Below are 17,273 nucleotides of genomic sequence, written 5' to 3'. Positions count from 1 at the left end.
CTTGGTACCATCGTGTTGTTACGGCGGTAGACTCCAAGATCTGTATTCTAGGACACTTTGGAGGACCCAGAACATCCCAAAAGAGATCCACATAGCTCATACTGTTGCCAAAGGGTCCCAGGGACATCACTGCATATGAACCATGATCGGAAACTTGGTACCATCGTGTTGTTACGGAGGTATACTTCAAGATCTGTATTCCAGGACACTTTGGAGGACCCAGAACATCCCAAAAGTGATCCACATAGCTCATATTGTTGCCAAAGGGTCCCAGGGACATCACTGAATATGAACCATAATCGGAATCTTGGTAGAATCTTGTTGTTACGGCGGTAGACTCCAAGATCTGAATTCCAGGACACTTTGGAGGACCCAGAACATCCCAAAAGTGATCCACATAGCTCATAGTGTTGCCAAAGGGTCCCAGGGACATCACTGAATATGAACCATAATTGGAAACTTGGTAGAATCGTGTTGTTACGACGGTAGACTCCAAGATCTGTATTCTAGGACACTTTGGAGGACCCAGAACATCCCAAAGAGATCCACATAGCTCATAGTGTTGCCAAAGGGTCCCAGGGACATCACTGCATATGAACCATGATCGGAAACTTGGTACCATCGTGTTGTTACGGAGGTATACTTCAAGATCTGTATTCCAGGACACTTTGGAGGACCCAGAACATCCCAAAAGTGATCCACATAGCTCATATTGTTGCCAAAGGGTCCCAGGGACATCACTGAATATGAACCATAATCGGAATCTTGGTAGAATCTTGTTGTTACGGCGGTAGACTCCAAGATCTGAATTCCAGGACACTTTGGAGGACCCAGAACATCCCAAAAGTGATCCACATAGCTCCAAGTGTTGCCAAAGGGTCCCAGGGACATCACTGAATATGAACCATAATTGGAAACTTGGTAGAATCGTGTTGTTACGACGGTATACTCCAAGATCTGTATTCCAGGACACTTTGGAGGACCCAGAACATCCCAAAAGTGATCCACATAGCTCATAGTGTTGCCAAAGGGTCCCAGGGACATCACTGAATATGAACCATGATCGGAAACTTGGTACCATCGTGTTGTTACGGCGGTAGACTCCAAGATCTGTATTCTAGGACACTTTGGAGGACCCAGAACATCCCAAAAGAGATCCACATAGCTCATAGTGTTGCCAAAGGGTCCCAGGGACATCACTGCATATGAACCATGATCGGAAACTTGGTACCATCGTGTTGTTACGGAGGTATACTTCAAGATCTGTATTCCAGGACACTTTGGAGGACCCAGAACATCCCAAAAGTGATCCACATAGCTCATATTGTTGCCAAAGGGTCCCAGGGACATCACTGAATATGAACCATAATCGGAATCTTGGTAGAATCTTGTTGTTACGGCGGTAGACTCCAAGATCTGAATTCCAGGACACTTTGGAGGACCCAGAACATCCCAAAAGTGATCCACATAGCTCATAGTGTTGCCAAAGGGTCCCAGGGACATCACTGAATACGAACCATAATCGGAAACTTGGTAGAATCGTGTTGTTACGACGGTAGACTCCAAGATCTGTATTCTAGGACACTTTGGAGGACCCAGAACATCCCAAAAGTGATCCACATAGCTCATAGTGTTGCCAAAGGGTCCCAGGGACATCACTGAATATGAACCATGATCGGAAACTTGGTACCATCGTGTTGTTACGGCGGTAGACTCCAAGATATGTATTCTAGGACACTTTGGAGGACCCAGAACATCCCAAAGGGATCCACATAGCTCATAGTGTTGCCAAAGGGTCCCAGGGACATCACTGCATATGAACCATGATCGGAAACTTGGTACCATCGTGTTGTTACGGAGGTATACTTCAAGATCTGTATTCCAGGACACTTTGGAGGACCCAGAACATCCCAAAAGTGATCCACATAGCTTATATTGTTGCCAAAGGGTCCCAGGGACATCACTGAATATGAACCATAATCGGAATCTTGGTAGAATCGTGTTGTTACGGCGGTAGACTCCAAGATCTATATTCCAGGACACTTTGGAGGACCCAGAACGTCCAATAATGAAATGTAACTTTTTTTTTGCCTGTTTCTGTTTACTCATGGAAAAAATGAACTACTGGTACCAAAATTGTAGATTAACACAGCTCAGAAAAATTCAGGCCTGAAAGGGTTAACGTTTTTGAGAAAGTTTTTATTTCAATTCTAGATGAATTTTTTGCTTGAGGTGCAGTAGGGCTGAGGACATATGATTTTGTGAACAAATTTTATGATATATGAATTGGAATAGCTTATTTTCATCAACCTTGTTTTAAAATAAAAGGTTGGATTTGCAAGAGTCAAATCATTTTTTAGACATACAGTTGAATGTATAAATATTTTAGAATTTAAAAGCCTTATTGTAGCAGAGAGGTAAGGGGGGAGGGGTATAGACGCCTAAATAAAAGGGCATGTAAACATTAGAAAAACTTACAAAACAATGAATTGATTCAAGAGGATTTATGCATTGGTAAGTTCGATTCAATGTTAAATGCTTCGTTGATTAAAATATAACATTAAACTGTTTTATGTACCGTCAGTGGGGGTGACATTGGGTCTGGGGGGTGAGATTGGGTCAAAGTGATTTTTTACGGATTTTACCATTCCTCAGATTCTTCTCAATGAAACTGGATTCTGCTAAAAGGTTGTGTAGGGGACATCTTAAGATGACTTCGCTGAAAAATCTCGTTCCTAGAACAAATCCGGTTATTTTGTCAGCTGTCTAAAATTGAGGTACGTTTTTGGCCAAAAATGACCTCTCGAAAAATCATTTTTCTAATATTTTTGTTGGGATTGCTCAAAAACTACCCAAATGTTTGAAAATCTCCACTTCAAACATTGTCAATACGATTCCTTCGAACAAGAAACACTGTTGGATGACTTGTGTCGTTGTATTTGAGCATCATTTTAGTTCAAACTATTGGCATTATAGGTAGTGTTCATCAAAATTTCCCATATTTTGGGAAAATGTTAGTAAACTATCTAAGAACAAATCTACGTTGAAAGATTTTCGATGTTATTTAAATTGTTTTTGTTATTAAGAAATTACAAGAGGTGAATCGTTTTTTGGCCCATAGTCACCCCTACTGACGGTACCTAATCAGTGTTTTGACTACATTTCCAGATTGCGGGTCAGAATTAGCTACTATTAAAAAAAAGTTATTCCGTTTATTAAATCTTTAAATGATTCAGTGATAAGAAATGGATGATCATTTCTATAAGGTTAGTCTTTATTTGGTAGACGTTTCAGAAAATAGGGTAACATTTTCGAAACAGTTCTATTTTTAAATATTAGCCTAAAAATTGCTAATGGTTGACTCAAATCAAATAAATTGTCAATATTTTTCACCTCAAAAAGGTTGGCTCTTCTTCCAGCAAGTGGATTTTATTCAACATTTCCGCAACCAAACCTCTGAAAATATTCAATTACAAGTTATATATGATTTTTTGAACATGAATGATTGTAACTGTTTAAAAGATTATTCAAAATAATCAAAACATACATAAATTGTCATTTTTTTTGTACATAACAGCAATACAATATGGTCAAATATGGATTTGATTTGTGAACAAATAGTGCATCTCTTCACGTCAATGAATGTTTACATTATGAATTAAGTTTTTTGTTAATTGTTCGAAAAATGTCTAGATTTTAAATAGAACTTAAATTTAGGTTCGCTGACCAAATCCATTTCATTGCATACTTTTGTTTGTTCGACCACTTTCTTGTTTGTTTTTGCTGCCTGTGCTGAGATAACTTCGTTCAAACAGGCAGATGCTTCAACAGGAAAAAACAACTACCTACTTTGGCTCACCAGCTCACGTGAGCGCAAACGCTGAGCGTGAGCGAGCACGAGCTACCTGATAAAAACTCACGCTCCAGCTGGAGCGAGCAAGCCTTCCGTGAGCGCTCGCTCATTCGCAACCCTGAATTTGGCCCGCAAGCTCATTTGAGCTTCAAATTTGGCCCGGCCTCCAAAAACTTTGAGCACTCCTGCTTTACACAGTACCTACGCCTAGACATTGATAAGAAAGAAGGGGGTAGTTATTCCAGCATTTGATGCTCTTTGAAGCCTTCGGAAGTCTGGCTTAGATTATATTTTATTCATAAATTATTTACAGTTCAGACTTAAGAAAGATCTATAATTCAATCTCCTATGAAACAAACCTTAATAAAATAAACAATTTAGAATTGTACGATCATTTTGTTTGATTTACTGCCAATAACTAAAATTTAAAATTTTGGGTATAAATGCTATGGTAGCATCTTAAGCAACCATGCGCACCCACGTTTATTTGTGGGGGTGGTAAACATTAAGGGGTTCGATACTGATATCATCTTCAAACATGTCGAGTTGAGTACTTCGTACACATTATGTTGCAATCAGGTTTATCTTTTTATGTAATAATAATTTAAACAAAGCAAAAAGTTGAAGTTGAAAAAGAAAACTTTCGACTTTGAGTGTATACTTTCAGATGTCAGAGACGGAGTCGGAGTTGGATAATTTTCACCAACATTTTATAAGAGTTGATGGAGTCGGGTCTTTTGAGAGCTGGAAACGGAGTCGCTCTCCAGATGCCGGAATAGCAAAAATAATTAGACCTGTATTTTTTTTTTGCTTTGCCATTAGGGTGACCTACATCGTGCTAGAGTGGTTCCAAAATTGGAAATTTTTGTTATTTTTCGCAAAAACCACTTTTTTTCAAAAAATCATATTTCCGTGTCATTTTTTCCGATTGTAGCTGTCTTAGACACAAAAGAAAGGTGATTAGTTTGGCTATTTGAGAAAAATAGTAAAAAGTTTCAAAAATCTAGTTTAACATTTGAAAAAGTCGTATGAAAACTGGCGTTTTGACCGTGACTGGACCAAAGAGCCTATGTCTGAAAATATTTTTATCGGATTACTCGGAAAACTTACGTTTCCGAGATATGATTTTTAGAAAATAAAAACTGAGTTTTTGGACGCGCCACGCGCAAAAACAGGAAAATGACGAAATCGGCAAAAAAATCTACTTTTTTCACTAAAACTGCGATAACTTCAAAATTTCAACGATGACCTATAAATGTTACACAGCAAAAAATCCGATGGTAAAATCGCATGCAAAAGCATGCACATCACCTTCGTCAAAATAAACACTTAATATTACACACTGCATGTACAAATTTTGCAAACACAAAAAAAAAAGTTGCAACCAACGGGATTCAAACTCAGCACCAACAGTAAGGACTGGCGCCTTAGCCCACTCGGCCGTCAGACCGATAAAAAGATACAAGGATAAACGCATATATGAGCTTGACATTTCGGTCAAGTAGGTTTCCCATACTGATGGGCTACATACTTCAGAGTGTAATATTACACAGAATTTCATAAAATAATGCAAAATTTATTATACACCCAGGCCTTTTACACGCAGCTGGATTACTACTTTATTTGCTGTGTAGGGTACCAAAATTTTCGTAATCAAAATACGCAACTTTTGGTACCCTATCATGTATGAGTCATCGCTAAAACTTTTAAGTTATCGCAGTTTTTGCGAAAAATGACGAAAATTGCCATTTTTCGAACCACTCTAGCACGATGTAGGTCACCCTAATGGCCAAGCAAAAAAATAGAAATTTTTTTTCGGTTTAGGTTCTTTTCAAATGGAATCGCTGAAAAAAGAAAAAAGAACATTGAAATGCCCGAATATGGGGAAATGTTTCAAAATCACACTTTACAAGCCAAAATCTGTTCCCTAGGTTTCTGTCTAGCATTCGAGCAAAACAAGAGCCATGGTCCGCGAATTTTTAATAGGCCGGAATTTGTGTATAAGGAATTTTTCGCATTATATGGATTAGTTCGAGTTTCGATTACTTTTTTAAATTGAATTACTTTTTTGATCTGGCTAAAGCTTTTGCTAATTAAACAATTTTATTTAACTGTCAATTTGCTTAAAAGAGATAATGGATAGTTTTCTGGGGTTTCCTCAGATCGAAGTTGATCATCAATTATTTTTCTTTTCAAATTCCTTACAGAACATATTTATCCGATAAAAGATCCAAAGGCTTTCTAAAGCTTGTGAAAACCTTTAAACATTTCAATTACAAATCTAGAATTTTCTTAGAAGGTCCTATTAGCTATTGCATTTCACATGTTTTAGGGCCTTTTCAAAAAAAACTCTGGATATGTTTATTATTTATAAGAGCAAACTTGACATTTCAAAAAAACGTTACTTAATCCACCTTTAGGTGGTTGGTGCCTTCCTCACATTCATAAAGTAACCCTAGTAACATTTTTAAACTTACAGGTTTTATCATGGTTCTGAAAACCCTCATACGGCCTAAATAGGCTTTTATGGCCTACTTAAAACCTAAAATGTTACTAGGGAAAGACACTACCCAAGTAAAATTTTTTTCCAGGAGTTCTACAAGAGCTCTTCAAGATAGCTACAGCATAGCAGTTTGGACCGCGGTAGGATAAAATTCTCTTCAAAACTTCTTCAGGAGTTTGGAAGAGTACTTGAAGAGATTTTTATCCTACCGCGGTCCAAACTGCTATGCTGTAGCTATCTTGAAGAGCTCTTGTAGAACTCCTGGAAAAAGATGTTACTTGGGTACACATCCTCAAAAATGTGTATAAATAACACTTATTTTTTTATCAAATTATCTGAGATCCGGCCTCAAAAAAGTGTATCAAAAACACTAAAGTACTTATAACTTTTGATAGGTTTGTCAGATCTTCAATCTTTTGGGCTTGTTGGAAAGGTCTTTTGATTACCTATCCAACGATGGGCTGCATGATAGATCCGGACAACTTTTTCATCAAAATATTTGAGATCCGGCTTTAAAAATGTCTATAAATAACACTTAAGTGCTCATAACTTTTGATGGGGTTGTCAGATCTTCAATTTACACGCGTTGGAAAGTTCTTCCAAATACCTTTCTTATAATATATAGCACGACGGGTTTTCTTACAAAAACCATCCTTTTTACAATCTTTGATGTTTAGCTAAAATCGTTTTTTAGCATAACTTTTGAAGTACTTTTCTAAACTTCATAATATTAAATAGGGTCTTGTGGGACCCCAAGACGGATCAAATGAGACCAAAACGGTTTGAATCGGTTCAGCCAGTCCGGAGATAATCGAGTGCATGTTTTTCGGTGCACGGACTCACATCCAGACACACGCACAGACATTTGTTCAGAATTTGATTCCGAGTCGATAGGTATACGTGAAGGTGGGTCTACTAGATCAAATAAAGAAGTTCATTTTTCGAGTGATTTTAAAGCCTTTCCTCATTGAGGTGAGGAAGGCGAAACAAACGAACAAATGAAGATTTGATTCAACAAATCACGGTTTATTTTGTGAATGTTTTAAAAAGAGCAAGTCATGAGAACTCTGATGGCAAAGTGAAATTTGTAGGCTTTAAAAACGAGACAGTTATATCTTTTTAATTCCAAATTTATATAAATTATTCCTTGACAGTCTTTGTTATACCATGGTACTACCAACCAGCAAGAGTTGGTAGCCTTAATCATGCTAAACTCATCGATACTGAAGGATAAAATTAGCACATTCTTAATGTATTGGCAAACAAACTTTTTACAAATGTAATTGTTGGAAACGTGTTTTAAGTTAGTATCACCATCATAAAAAGATTTAAAATCAGAGCTCTATAAATTTGTCGTACGACCAAAACTCTTCGACTTGAACATGAAATGTTATAAACTAAACAAAACATTGCATATTGCATATTTTGTATTCGTAAACGTACACTCACTATGTTCCTTGATTTACAAATATTTGATCGTTTAAAAAAAGTCAGTGTTATTATTGCATTTTTAGCTGGTGCAAAACCGTTACATTTCATTTTTTTGTAAACGAAGTTAGAGCCACTATTCTTTGACTAGCGTTTTCGGGAAAGCCACCCCAGTACCTTACTTTGTGATTTAAATTGAAATGAATAAGTGAAATTATGGCAGTTCTTAAACACCTTAAAATACATTACAGTTTGGATGATTATGATAGAGTTAATGAGTTAGTAAATGACGATACTTTTTATTTCAAATTATTTCAAATAATGATCTTTTAGAATCCAGAGAGATTCACATCAGTTGCATCCACTAAGGGTCAAGAGTTCAAATCACGCAGTAAAAATTTCGCAATATAGAACTCTCAGGCCGAAGCTTTAACGAACCCATGAGCAAATGATAAGTAAAATAAACACGCTCCATTTAAGTGGTAACAGATTTACGAGGACTGCGATGATTTATGCCCCGTGACCACTGAAGCTGGCTGTTCGTAATCGTTTAGAAGACTTTCGCCACAAATCCGACAAACGAGTTACACCGAGCTGATGTTTTGTCAAAATAATGAATCAAAATCGCTCTGTTCTGTGCCCTCTGACTAGTTGTCCAAACGGTTTGCCTGTTTGGCCTTTGACAATCGCCGGAGACGCCTCAACGCCGATCCTTGGTCATCGCGATCATCATCGTTAGAAAACGCGCCCGCGCCCGCAATAGATGAGTAAACCACACGTATATGTATATATTTATAAAACAATAAAACAATCCGTGTTGCGCTAATTTTAAACCCACCTGACTTAGTCCGAAAACTCGCCGCTCGCCGCCGACGCCGACTTCTCACGGTTGGTCTTCTGAAAGTTTTCTTGGTGCTGCCGACGAAGCGTGCGTGCGCATTGGACGTGTCTTTCCATCGATTTTCACGCCGTTATGACTACGCGGCGGCAGTTGGAACGGACTCAGCGCGCGTTGAGTGACGGCGGAACTCACGACCTGGTCTGCGCAGACTCCGAAGATTTGGGGAATTTTCAACAAAATTAAGCCAAAACAACCGTTCGGCGAGTTCCCTCGGATGAGTCGGTTTTCGATGATTTTCCGAGTTTTCCTTAAACTGAGCGTGCAACGACGTTCTATGAAGTTGGGCGGCCGGGCACTCACTCTCCGCGGTGTGGCCAATGCCGCGACTCACCGGACGGCCAATTCCAAGTTAGTAGATCACCAACCTTGCTCCGACTTTTATGAAATCTTTGGCACATAGTGTGCTTCTAACAGTCGGTTCATTCGGTGTTCAGAACGGATTGATCCCAAGCTCTGCCGGTGGAAAGTGAATCTCTAGCTGCTGCTGCTGCTGTTCCTGGAAGAAGCGGATTTTCTCAGTGATCTGTTCTGTGTGGTGCCTCTTTCACTCTATTTCTGTGTCTTATACTCTGTGTTTGCTGTCCTTGAGGATCAAGGATCTAGGAAGTGACTTCGTGCTGAACTCTAGCGTTTCTTTCCTGTGTGTTTTAGTGCAAATTCCTAGCAAGGATTAGCCAAAATGTCGTCCTCTGCCGTAACAACGAAAACTTCGAAGTACACCTACAAATCCAGTGGCGGTGGTACCGCTGATGTCAGCATCGAGTACAGCGCTGACCTGAGCGCCTTGTCCAGACTGGAGGTGAGTTTTCAGCTACAGACTTTTCAACACTTACACTCGACATCCCACGGAACCCCCCTGAATCTCCCTCGCAGATTACGTAACCCTCTCGGGGGTCCACTCCCGACAGAATCCTAACGCACATTCCTGGCCTGCAATAATTCCCGCGTGCGACGTGCGTTTTCCTGCGAAAAATGTCATTTCAAAATAAATCTCCCGCAAACGGTGCTGCTGCTCGGCAAGGAAAGTCTACGGTAAATGTGGTCGTCCCTGCCGTAATTGCATAGTAACTAACGCTAACTTTAGAAATGTCCGACGGCTCACCCTTGGTCGTTGCCGCAGCGTTCGCTGTCATTATCGTCGACGCGACCAAAAGTGCAAATTCCTACCCAGAACAGCCGTCTACAGCAAACCTTAGGCCGTTCAAATACCTCGCACATTATCAATGGCAACGACCAGCAGCAGCAGTACCTGAAATAGCATCGACACTTTGAACTAATCCCCCTTCCTCGTGTGCCCAAATGTCCCAAACTGTCCCAAATGAGAAACCAAAAAAAAATCACACCTCTAATCACACTCACAATATACTTACCATATAAAAAAAACACTAAGAAAATCGACTTATCACATGGCTCAGATACGGACTCAGTGCGCAAAAATGTGATTCGATGAAAAACTCGCGGAAAATCCGTCATCGTGGAAAAATGCGAAAACGAAAAAAAAACAGTGGACCATGGTGAAACAGTGAGACAAAAAAAATGGCGGTCGTAAAAATTTGCGCACAAGAAAAATAATCATAAAAAAGGAATTTGTGATGCACCAGCATGTCGTGAACGAACACTGTGAGGAAGAACATTATCGAACAGACCATGTTGACACCCGTCCGCCGGTGAAAGTTATGGACTGAGGAAAATGAATGTGGAATGTGAATTCTGTATGTGTCTCTCTTGTCTTGTTCCTCCCCTTCCAGGACAAGCTGCGCCTGCTGCAGGAGGATCTGGAGTCGGAGCGCAGCCTCCGCCAGAGGGTAAGTGGATCATTAGTTTCAGAGTTTTTCCGTGATCATGGAAATATTTTGATTTGTTTTATGTTTTATTTAGAATTTTAGATTTTCAAAAGTATTCGAAAACTTTGCATTCTTGAAAGGTTTTCAATTATTGAAAACATCCTTAACCACATAGTAAATGTGCTTACATTTCCATGAAAATATTGTCTGATTGTAAAAAAATTTTTTAGGCATTATATTTGCATTACCACAAACAAACAAAAACTTTTTTTTGTAAATGTAAAACACCTTTAAATTAGGATAACACCTTCTTACAATATCATTCAATCATTTTCTAAAAGCATTTTTAAGAATCCATCACTATTTTGAACAAAATGTTCCACGCAATAAGTTCACTTTTACGTAATTTTCAATATTTATATGGTTTGAGATATCTTCAATAAATTTGGAATGACGGTAATCCTAAATTGATTTTTGAAAATAAAAAATACGCAATTGGGTCCTAAAATTAAGCCAAAATTTGTGACATTATTGTTAACAACGATAAAGCTATTTTTTCTGAGTAGCTCGTTCCATAGAGGACAACAGTTGATCCATCGAAAAATGTTATCTCGTAAATTTTGATCTGCATTAAAATCTTACAAAATTATCAGATATAGTTTTTAAACATAAACTTGTATTTTTTTACCGTTGTACATAAATATTGACATAGGACCCTATTTTGGAAAAAAGCAAAACTGGCACAAAAACCAACATTTAGAATTACAAATTCCCGTCCCGTAAAAAAATATCATTTCCTGGGACACTTGCTTAATTTCTCGGGAATTCTCAAAGTTTAAGAACAAGTATCAGTTTCTTTTTAACTTTTCCTGAACGAAGTATAATGTTAAGGAAAAATTTAAGAACGGAAGAATTCAATTTAATTACAGTTCTAATCGAACTCAATTTTTATTAGTCTATTTTAGTTTATGTTTGAAGCATCGAGTGCGAGCCACGTAGCCCAGTGGTAACGCTTCCGCCTCGTAAGCGGTAGATCGGGGTTCAAATCCCGGCTCAAACCAACACAACTGGTGATCTTTTCCCTTCTGGAATCGATTGCTTAGTAAAGGGAAGGTAGTGTATCGTCACAAACTGGACCTTATCACGACACCTTAGGGGGGCGACCTATGGAATGTTAACATTAACCTTAACATGTTAACATTAAGTTGAGAATGAAAATACCACTGAATCCGCTTTGTCAATGCCGGCCCCGATACTCTTCAAGGGTGTTCCCCTCAGGAACTGGGAAAGATTCACTTTTTTTATCGAGTGCTTTTGCTTATTATTTGTTGATGGAAATATTGTATATTTAACGAAATAAATATCAACCATTACAATTTGTTTATTGCAGAGATCAACACATACAAATATAAAATAGAAACATTGGCAATGAGCTCAGACGCGAGTCCAATTGCATTTAAGCAAACAAAAGTAAATTAAAAACAAATAGTTTTTAAGAAGCCTAAATAAAGTGATGATTTAATCAGTCAACTAAAATGGCTTTTCGTGTTTGGAAAACACATTAAACGGAAGTTATTTATTAAGCTTAAGACCATGAAACAAAAAATAAAACAAATTACTTTAATATTTTCAACCAAAAAATACTTAAATATTAAAAAATATTCATCTTGTAAGGTGTCCACAATATCCAAAAACATTTCAAAAATCCGCTCCAGAAATTTGAAGGCTCTGTGCAAATATTGCTATACCAAGTTTAAAAAAAACGCCAGGTATATAATTTTGTCCGAGGGTTGAACACGGTAAGACTTGTTCTTAAAAAGTTATTAGTTATGAAAAATTTTTGATTTTTTAATTTTTTTTTTTTTGCTTTAAATATCATTGTTAATCTTATAGTATTCACTCAGCTTGCCACATAGGTTCAAAGAAGTTTAGATTCAGTTTAACAGCTGTGGAGGATGGAGATATAAAAAAAAGTTCTGCTCAAAAAATATCTTAAATCATTTTCCAAATCAAATATGCTTCTATGTATTGCACATTAGGATTTGATAAAATTTAACTAATCATGTTTTACCTACAAATGACAAATTCAAGAAGAATTAGATATTTTGATCTCAAATGTATGTTATTCATTGGTTTCAAAAAGTTGTACTGTTCTAGCCAAAAAAGATACATTTTGTTAAAAAAAAACTATCGTCAAAAGTTTTCTACATTTCGTATTGATTTTCAACCTCAAATTGCAAAAAAAAACCTCCAAGAGATCTTTTTTCTTTGTTTTGATATGAATAGAAAACAAATTTATTTAAAAAATATATGTTATATACATGAATTGTTTGATAAAATTATCAAATACAAAACCCTTACGTATTTGTAGTTAAATTTATCGTCATTCTATGTTTACAATAATTGCTTAAAAAAGTGGGTTTAGAGAAACTTGATCCCTGCATTTTTACAGTCACTGGTATCAGCCTCAAGCTTAATAAATTGGTTTGGTTTTTCATACATGACTACCTTTAGTATAGTTGAACATAACATACTGCAGTTTGAACCATTTTTCAAATGTTTTGTAGACAAAAATTACCAACTTTTGTAAACATGCTGAATTTCGGTTTAAAAAATATTTTTTTTTAGTTTTTTAATATTTTACATACTAAACTTGTCATATTTTGAACACAAACGTACAGGTTTTATGTGATATTGTTGTAACTTATAGAAAATCAAAAGTTTGGATGAATAAGAAACATTTTGCCCAAGATGTCTTCAAAATGTTGAAAGGAAGCTCAAGTTACCTATAACATTTTTAAAATGCCGGTTTATAATATTTTTTTGCAATTCCGTCGTGAAACTACTTACTTTTCCTGTCATTCTTGAACGACGAAATAGCCTACTTTTCTGTACCAAAAATAACAGAATCGAATAGCAACACTTTTCAAAATAAATACTGAAAAGTTCTACTTTTCAGCACTGAAATGGGTGCTGAAAAGTTGAACTTTTCAGCACTTGTTTCGAAAAGTAACACTTTTCAACATTTTTTTGATTCAAACGATTTATTGCCGGGACCGTGGTGTAGGGGTAAGCGTGGTTGCCTCTCACCCAGTCGGCCTGGGTTCGATCCCAGAAGGTCCCGGTGGCAAATTTTGAGACGAGATTTGTCTGATCACGCCTTCCGTCGGATGGGGAAGTAAATGTTGGCCCCGGTCTAACCTAGAGGTGTTAGGTCGTTAGCTCAGTCCAGGTGTAGGAGTCGTCTCCCTGGGTCCTGCCTCGGTGGATTCGCTGGTAGGCAGTTGGACTCACAATCCAAAGGTCGTCAGTTCGAATCCCGGGGTGGATGGAAGCTAAGGTGTAAAAAGAGGTTTGCAATTGCCTCAACAATCAAGCCTTCGGACACCTAGTTTCGAGTAGGAATCTCACAATCGAGAACGCCAAGGCAAAGCTGTAGAGCGAATAATTTGATTTTTTTTTTGATTTATTGACAAAATACATGAAAATTTGACATAAAATTTTACTCAATGGGTGTTTTTCGGAATTGCAAAAAATGTTGTATGGAACTCGTTGCAAAACTTGATTTTTTCAGCACTCTTCGTATTTATCCAACTCAGTGAACCTCGTTGGATAAATGTACGACTCGTGCTGAAAAAATCCTCTTTTTGCAACTTGTTGCATAAACTACTATTTAACGCTTGCAATACAAAAAAAATAGAATCAAGTCTCCCCTACAGCAAAACTGATGCTCCAAAGTCTTAATTTATTGATGGGGACTACCTGGAGACTGTTAACTTTATTGATACACCCATACTTTAGAGTATTTACGACAACCTTATTTCAAAATTATATTTTAAGCTTGAGATACCCTGCGCCTCCATAATATGTCCTATCGTGTTATTAAGCTAAATGAGATACCGTCAGTGGGGGTGACTATGGGTCAAAAAACGAAACACTTCTCGAAATTTCTTAATAACAAAAACAATTTAAATAACATCGAAAATCTTTTAACGTAGATTTGTTCTTAGATAGTTTACTAACATTTTCCCAAAATATGGTCGATTTTGATGAACACTACCTTAAATGCCAATTGTTTGAAACTGACCCAATCTCACCCCTTAGAGGGGTGACATTGGGTCAAATGAAACTAAAATGATGCTGAAATACAAAGATATGGTAAAAACAAGTCATCCAACAGCGTTTCTTGTTCGAGGGAATCGTATTGACACGCTACAATGTTTGAAGTGGAGATTTTCAAACACTTGGGTAGTTTTCGAGCAATTCTAACAAAAATATTAGAAAAATGATTTTTCGAGAGGTCATTTTGGCCAAAAACGTACCCCAACTTTAGACATCTGCCAAAATAACAGGATATGTTCTAGGAACGAATTTTTTTCAGCGAAGTCATCTTAAGATGTCCCCTACACAACCCTTTTAACAGAATTCAGTTTCATTGAAAAGAATCTGAGAAATGGTAAAATCCGTAAAAAATCACTTTGACCCAATCTCACCCCCCAGACCCAATGTCACCCCCACTGACGGTACAACGATGGTTTCAAAATTCCATAAGTCAGACGATTATGGATTTATCTCAAAATTTTGACCCATCGCACTCCACTAAGCATAGCTCCCCAGATCAAAACCTGTCATTTCCGTTAATCCTCCCCCAAGACGTGAGCTTACTCTCGAACATCTCACTTACTCAGCCCGGAACATGGCTCGTCATAAGCGTAAGTGCTAAGTCCTCAGCAGAATTTCCACCCACCCATCCCTCACTTGACCCGCAACCCATTGACAGCTAATAACCTTGTCCACTTGACTCGTCGCCGTGGTCGGGTTGATTGGCACGAGCTAAACTTTGGCGCATATCAGCGCTGCAGGATCCAATCCGGATTACATCATTTTGCTGCCGAATGCCACGCAGCCCCAAGAGCAGAACGTTCAAACAAACATCATCCGTTTCCCGGTTTTCCGTGTACTCCTCCGTGCCCACCCGGGTCATTTCTCGGCGTTGAAAATTAAGTTGCACCGTCTACCGTCGATCTGGTTGCGCGTGGTACGGTGGCCAATCTCCGAGTTTGCGTCCTAAAAATAGCTTCTCTCCGTCCTCCGGCGGCCAAGATCTGCAACGGCTTTGAACGCGCGCTCGGTTTTGCCGTTTCACGCCGACGACGACGGTGGGTAGGTGGGAAATTCTTGCAGGTCATAAAACTTACGCGCTGTAAATGGATTTTCGATGCAAACTTCCGCTTTTATGCGGTGATTAAAGGTGGCTACGGCAGGAATCGACTTCCTGGGAACTCTAATCAACATCTGAGCTATGGTGAGAGTATGCAAGGAAAGTTAGCTTTGATCACACATTAATACATTTTGAAAAATAAAAAAAAGGTTATTTTACATACATATCAACGAAGCATCTGAATAACTCCACAATAACTTTCCAATAGCTCTTAAATCTTGCCTATTTTTGCCCAAGCATAACCCCTATTGAACAGTTATTACTGATTCATTCAAAGTTATTACTAGCGTTATTTGTTTAAAAAAAAGAATAGAGTGCAATTATGATTATAGTCTTTTTGATAGTTTTTTTTTTACTTAAAATGAGATGTCAACAAAAAATTTAAGTTGGCAGATCCTTAATTCAACCACAAAAACACGTTTTCATCAATAATTTGATGGAGTCTATCGAATAAATACATAAAGAACGATGTCTATTAGGTCACTATTTGGTCCATTTTCAACGAGTGGGGGAGACTGGGGAGACTAGATCCCCTATTTTGTATCGCACATAACTCTCGTAATTTCTCACAAAACGATGAACTTTTTGCAAAAAATTGAAAGCTTAAACATTCAACAATGTTAGGCTGCTAAAGGAACATATTACAAGAACCAGACGGGTCCTCTACCTATCTTTAAACTTCCAATCCCATCAGGCAAAACAGAGATCAGCGCGAATTTAATAATTGTTGAAAAGTAGACAGAATGTGAAAATTATAGTTTGGATAGATCTCACCAAGTTTCTGGTTTCTAGTAGTCCTAATCACCCGGGAGTTGTCCCCTATTTTGGTCGTATGCGTCAGGAATTCCAGCTGCGCCACGAGCCTCTATCACGAGCAGCTTGATCTTATTCTTGCCGACACGAATCACATCCTGGCGTACAGATATGCTGGCAATTCTTGGTTAGCTGCTGCTTCAGCACGATATTCACGTTCTCCGACCAACCTCAACCGATCGCAGACCGCCCACCAAGCTTAGCTGATCTTCCAAGTACTTTTTTCTCCATCTGCAATACCTTCTCCAGTATCAGATGAAATGGCTTGAGCGCTGCTTGATGACACTTTTAAAAATATTCCTTGGCAAACTTCTTTTCTTTCTTTCGCACTATTTGATTTTTCTAACGAGATGAATACCACCCTTAGAACGAGCTAGCCCACATTACACTAATACTACTGCAAGAGCAAGCGACGTAGAAAACAAAAATCGCGAAAAAAAACTGTCCAAATTCCCAAAATTGCAAGAAATCTTCACTTTCCACATGAAATCTACACATTGTATAATCTTTTCACTACTTTTCACGCGATTTACTAAAAAAAACAACCGACTAAACCATTCAAATTCCGCGGACCGCACACCGCCAGCCTCTGCTCTCGATGGCAGGGCTGCCAACACTTAAGGGGTCGTGCATAAACCACGTGGCCTCCTTAGGGGGGGGAGGGGGTCCAAAATCCGACCGAAAAAAACCATGAAAAGCCATGGGGGGAGGGGGGGGGTCGACGGCTGACCACGTGGCCTTTTAAAAAAAAAATCTTTTCTATAAAAACC

At 38.2% G+C, this 17,273-nt stretch overlaps 1 protein-coding gene across 1 annotated transcript in view; it reads left to right on the top strand.

Moving 5' to 3' along the window:
- The first annotated feature begins 9,076 nt into the window (after nucleotides 1-9,076).
- Nucleotides 9,077-17,273, top strand: part of LOC6035616 (paramyosin, long form) — a 44,244-nt gene continuing 36,047 nt past the window's right edge. Inside the window, exons 1-2 of the mRNA XM_001845713.2 lie at nucleotides 9,077-9,484; nucleotides 10,434-10,490. Coding sequence (XP_001845765.2) covers nucleotides 9,365-9,484; nucleotides 10,434-10,490 — 177 coding nt within the window. The 5' untranslated portion in view covers nucleotides 9,077-9,364. The remainder of the gene's footprint in view (nucleotides 9,485-10,433; nucleotides 10,491-17,273) is intronic.

The sequence above is a fragment of the Culex quinquefasciatus genome, chromosome 3 (genome assembly GCF_015732765.1).
Source record: "Culex quinquefasciatus strain JHB chromosome 3, VPISU_Cqui_1.0_pri_paternal, whole genome shotgun sequence".
Classification (NCBI taxonomy): domain Eukaryota; kingdom Metazoa; phylum Arthropoda; class Insecta; order Diptera; family Culicidae; genus Culex; species Culex quinquefasciatus.
This window is presented reverse-complemented; position numbering and strand designations above follow the sequence as displayed.